The sequence below is a fragment of the Lottia gigantea genome, assembly GCF_000327385.1.
Source record: "Lottia gigantea unplaced genomic scaffold LOTGIsca_24, whole genome shotgun sequence".
NCBI classification, from domain to species: Eukaryota; Metazoa; Mollusca; class Gastropoda; family Lottiidae; genus Lottia; species Lottia gigantea.
In genome coordinates this window covers 2157695-2163592 of record NW_008708707.1, presented here as the reverse complement: position 1 = coordinate 2163592, position 5898 = coordinate 2157695, and the positions used below count along the sequence as shown (strand labels likewise).

The window sequence follows — 5898 nt, the reverse complement described above, 5'->3', positions numbered from 1 at the left end:
CACAACCTACCAGAAAATTGTCTATTTTTTCGGACCATATATGTAGAAGATCCAGTAACAGAGATTGAATAATAAGAATGCCACCGGGAAGATGTAACGGGATCTCTTATCCACGATCCTTCCAGCATTACGTCTCTCATTGTCCACCTCTTTTGATTTGTCTGAAGAAGATTCGCCGTTGGGTCCTCCATTTGGAACCCCATTGCCATTTCCAAATCCATTTTCTTTCATTACTATTTCACATAACTTGACCACTGTATTACTCTATAATATACAAGAGATGAATACATTTATGGTTTCTTAAGTGTTCTTTCGATTGCGAAACTGCTTCAAGTTCGACTGCAATTATTCTAGACGAGAAAGTTGTTTTATGATTAGAAATTTTAAGCATGCACTATTTATGCCAAATCAAGGGCCATAACTAAACCGTTTTAGAATAAAAATGTGAACATCAAGCTTATCCAATTTTTCAGAATTAAACATAAACATACCAAGTTATATTGAAGCCCACTTCAAACTGAAACACCTGCATCCCAAGAGTCTTGGCGTTAAAAAAAAATCCGACTTACCCGTGCTATTGTTTTCCTGTGTCTTCGACTTAAAACAGTGACTACGGCGTATTCCATATAAGCACCAAACACAAACACTAAGCACACCGCCATCCAAACGTCTATACTTTTAATATAAGGTACCCGAGGAAGCTGCGATCTGGCTCCAGAACTCTGGGTGGTTATGGTCAGAACGGTTAGCAGTCCTACTGATATACGTGCTGGAACTGCTTCGTGATCTATCCAGAAGGATGCCCATGACAATATTACTATCAATATACTTGGGACGTAGGTTTGGGTGATATAAAATCCAATTTCTCTTTTAAGTTCTATTGACGCTTTCAAACATGTAAATGTACCTGAATTGACGAAAATATATAAAATTGTGATAAAAAAAAAATAAGAATACATTGTTTGGATTTTTGACAGAACTTTGGAAAAAAAATGCACCGCTTCTGTACTAAAAATCGAGAGCTGTTGAATGAAGAGAAGCGTAGACTCTGATTAACTCATGTTAAATTGGGTTACATCCCATGACCTTGAATAAGTCATCTTCACTCATAGTTCCAGTCGACCAGCTGGTAGAAAGGATCCTTAACTGTGAACCTAAGTTGTTCCAGCCGACCCAGCTGTAAATGGGTAGGGATTATCCGGGAAAGATCAATACCAAGAGGTTTGGCCAAAGACTGGTAGAAAGGATCCTTAACTGTGAATCTAAGTTGTTCCAGCCGACCCAGCTGTAAATGGGTAGGGATTATCCGGGAAAGATCAATACCAAGAGGTTTGGCCAAGGACTGGTAGAAAGGATCCTTAACTGTGAATCTAAGTTTTTCCAGCCGACCCAGCTGTAAATGGGTAGGGATAATCCGGGAAAGATCAATACCAAGAGGTTTGACCAAGGACTAGCTGATAGAGAGGATCCTTAACTGTGAATCTAAGTTGTTTCAGCCGACCCAGCTGTAAAGGTGTAGGGATAATCCGGGAAAGATCAATACCAAGAGTTTTGGTCAATGAACAGTTGGTAGAAATGATCTTTAACTGTGAACTAAGTTGTTATCCATGTAAAATATGTTGACGAACCTGTCGCATATTTTGCTGTACAATCTTCAGAAGAACTTCCTATTATGGAGAAGTCTGGAATGAAGGCATTTTCTAGGACATTCAGGCTTCCTCTTTCTGGAGACCAAGTAAAATATACATCTGATGCCACATAGCTGTCTGAAAAATTTAAGAAAACTCTACATGACACAGAACAACCCTAGTTGCCATGGTATAGAGCGATATTACGACAATCAAACATGCGTTAATGGGACACAACTCAGAAAACAACTATCACTACGAGCACTACAAGCTGAAAACCAATTAATATAAAGCATTAATCGACGAACTTTCCTTTCCTTCATTGGTACTTAGACATTTTTTTGTAAGAGTTGATGACGAAAAAACTTCGAAATAGAATAATGACTGTTCAAGACTTACAACTTTCCATCTGTATAGCACAGCTTTGCTCATCCAAAGGAAATTTGTGTAAATCCATCTTGCATTGTAATGTTACAGATAACCTGTAAAGATAGAAAACGATGTAATCGCTATTGAGTGAGGGCACTTTTATATTTCATAGTAATTATCAGTTTGTGTTAATGAGGTAATTGTTTATAATATTTCATATAGGAATTATCATTTTACTGTTATAAGCTTATTGACCTCTATACAATACAATGTCAGATACCATTTTCCCTTCCAGACAATTTCATTGTCAAAATATCAGATAAACAAACCTGTAATCAATAGTTTTATTATACATCTAACGGAAATTATTACTTTTCTTTATCAACTGTATTATGCCTTCCAGAAACTATCAATCAAGGAACACGTTTGGTTTTTCTGGTGCCGTAATTCAAAGAAATATGACTATATATGACTATATATGCGAGCGTTCACATAGATCAGATATAAAAATTACGAAAAGTTGGCAATTATCGTTTTAGTTTTTTCTACATTTAGTTATTGCAAAATGCCAATGTATAAATCACATTGTGGTTGTAAAAAATATACTGTTAGTGAAGGAATTCATATCTTATGCATAGACATCATTTAAAGTTGATTTTTTGATAGATACAAATTCATATACTGAGTTTGTTATTTCAATTTTAGAAATTTTAATTAAAAGTCTATCGACCTTCAACACTTGTTTACAAGGGTTAGGGTTATTGTTAATTTGTTTTCAAACCATCGTGTGCTATTTGTAATTAATTTAAAAAAAAAGTTTTAAAGCAATCTCATCAGATATGTCAAGTAGATATTCACACTTTGTATATTTTTTGTTTAAACCAGTGTGAGCTTTTGGTAATTAATTCATTCAAAACAGATAAAGTTAAAAACAATTTAAAACAATTTCATCAAGTTGGCTTTTGCACCTTGTATAACTTTTGTTCAAACTAACGCGTGAGCTTTATGTAATTAATTTAAAACAAATAAAGTAAAAACCACATTAAAGGAATTCCATCAGGTATGTAAAGTAGGTATTCGAACCTTGTATATTTTTTTGTTTAAACCAACGCGTGTTTTTTGTAATTAATTTAGAAGAACTAAGGGTATTAAAGTGTTAATAATTAAAAGCACTTTAAGGCATTCTCGACAGATATGTCATTATAACCGTTCAAAACAATCATCAATTTGATTAGAGTACTCCGATATTTTGTTTCGTTTATTTTCTGTGTGCTACTTGAGACATTCTCAATCCACTGAAATTATTCCAAAAGTTGCCTTTGCGGATTCAAACAATTAAACGAACTTTCTAGGAATTTAAGTACAATTCTATGTATATGAACTTTCAGCTTTCCCCTGTATACGCCAGTGTTTAAAGAATTGAACCTTTATAAAAATGTTAATGGAAATTTTGTTCTCAAATAGAAATCGATAAAGCAATTAATCTGGCAACACAAAAAGATCAACACGAATAATTGAATAATAATTGACAAAAAACTGGTTTAAGGTTTTCGTGAAATCTTCATTAATTTTGTATCTTCAAAGGTTACAGAATGTTTCTTTTCAATCACTGCTGGAAATTGTTGTTGCAATTATTTGAATTAAGAACACGTTTTTTAGTCTTTGTATCTGTATGTATTTGTTAACATATCGCCTATTTCAGTAATTCCCTCTTCTGTGGTTGCAACTAGTCTTTTCACGTTAAAAGATCGCTCGACAATTGGAAATCGAAAAAGAGCAGGCTAATGCCACTGTCCTCATTGCACCCTGCATGGCGTTACCCGTCTTCATTAGCCCACATGGTGTAGAAAAGTAAGATGTAAAACATTCTTTTCATTTTCATTTCTTCTGTGGTTGCAGAAATACTTGTCAGATTTGGTTTTAACACTATTTGAAATAGGGGCGATATCATTTTGTTCTTCTGGAATAACTAACTGTTACCGTTCACCACAGTCCAAGCTACCTTTAGTTAAGGTTTCAACGGCGATTTTTTGGGGGCTACAAGTGACATCGATTTCCACAGATCCACCAGATGTGGACCAGTTGGACGATCAGTTCAATACGCACTATACCCAAGATCAGCGGCTTTCAACCTTTCTATTACCCCTTTCAGAAACCTTGATCGATTTCTTTACCACCCTTTCTCCTATAAATCCTTATAATTTTGTGATTTTCTCTAAGAGTTCCCCTTCAAATCTGTTTCATGTCGAGAACATAGCCTGATTTAATAGAACGCCTAAAATTATTATTACAAAAATTGTCAAAATTTTATGCTAGACTACAAAACGCATCAGTACCCTTCAAAAATTACAAAATTTCTCCCGATTCAGATAAAGCTGACTTACCTCTGACTGTACAACAGAGACCCATCAGGTTCCATTCGCATCAAAACATTGGGTGTAGTTAGAAGATGTCTGTACTCTGATTTGGCTTGTGGGAAAAACGTATCTGGAACCCACATTTTCTCTATATGTGTATGACTCACTACTAAGCTGCGATTAAATGAATTATGAACTAGTCTCGGATCTCGCCATTGCTGCCTTAGATAAAAACTGGCACTCAATTCCTGCAGAAGAAAATCTTAAATAAGAAGACTTGGTTATATCCTGAATAAGGACTCATATTAACGTGGAATGGCTTTTCCACCACTGTATATTAGATCATCTACGCAAATGTTATGTCAACTATCAACAAGAACTTAATGATGAGAATTAAACCGAGACGTTCCCATTTCCGCAGGAGCGTAGGGAGCCCATGTCCGTAGAAACGCGACAATTTGACAGAACTATGCCAGGTACTAAGAAACTCAAACAATATTTTTTCCCAGATTTATCAGGGTCGTTGTAAAACAGATGATCTCAAGTTTCTGCCAGTCGTAAGGTCGCTCTTGTGGACCTTGGCTTCCAATCAAGCGTACCAAATTTCTTGGTAAGTTGAGAAATTGTAGGAAATGAACTTTATATTCGGAATCTGGAACATTACGTGATGTGAAACTATTAAGCTTACTATAATTGAATGTTTAGGAAGTAATAACATTAATATTCAATTATATCAATATCAGTTATATCCCTCAGTTAATGCATTATTTATTGGTGAAAATAGGACATATTATGTTATTATGTTATCTATTTTTGGGGTGTTAATTGTAGCTAGGCGTTTATCATGCTGGTTTGTGGTCCTCTTTCAATGAATTGTTTCATGCATGGTAAATCAACAGTCTTAACACAATGAAGACTGTTGTATTCAATTAACATAAGTTGGATTTTATCGCTGAATACATTTTACACGTATATTATATTAAAAATAATGCCTTTGTTGTTATTTTTTGGGCGTATGTAGTTACTAGGCGTTATCAAGCTGTGTCCCTCTATTTTCAATGTGCTTCGTAATGCTTGAAAAAAAAAAATCATATTTTTGAGTATTAAAGTATTGTAATGACAAAAAATAATATGAATAACTTTCAGATTTTTTTTTTTTTTTTTTTTTGGTAAATGTGACTATGCCTTTAAAGTAATAAAGAAATTAATTTACCAACCATATCCATATCATTAACAGGTCCGATTGAATTCAACACTAAATCAACTTCAATTCGTGTACTGTTACCTACAAAAAATATCAATTGAAAATCTGAACCGGTATTTGAGGTAGTTAACATATTAAAATTAGTGTTATCGAATAGAAGAGATGTTGATATGAAAAAGAGTGGTATCGGATGTTCTGGAAGGATGCGGTAGACGTAGTAGTGCTAAAACGAAATAAGTGAACTCTTCTTGTTGACAATGAAATGAATTGGGGTTGTATGCACTTTGACGCCATCACCGTCGTTAGGGTGGGGTCCGTGGGGGCTGTGCCCCAGCAAGTG

The 5898-nt window shown here is 34.7% G+C and overlaps 1 protein-coding gene across 1 annotated transcript; it reads right to left on the bottom strand.

Moving 5' to 3' along the window:
• Window positions 1–548: 548 nt before the first annotated feature.
• On the bottom strand, window positions 549–4590 carry LOTGIDRAFT_116660 (hypothetical protein; the record flags this gene model as incomplete). Its single annotated transcript, XM_009055361.1, has 4 exons — window positions 549–907; window positions 1629–1766; window positions 2028–2110; window positions 4382–4590. Coding segments are annotated over 4 exons (789 nt in total), but the record flags the coding sequence as incomplete, so codon positions are not given.
• Window positions 4591–5898: the final 1308 nt, after the last annotated feature.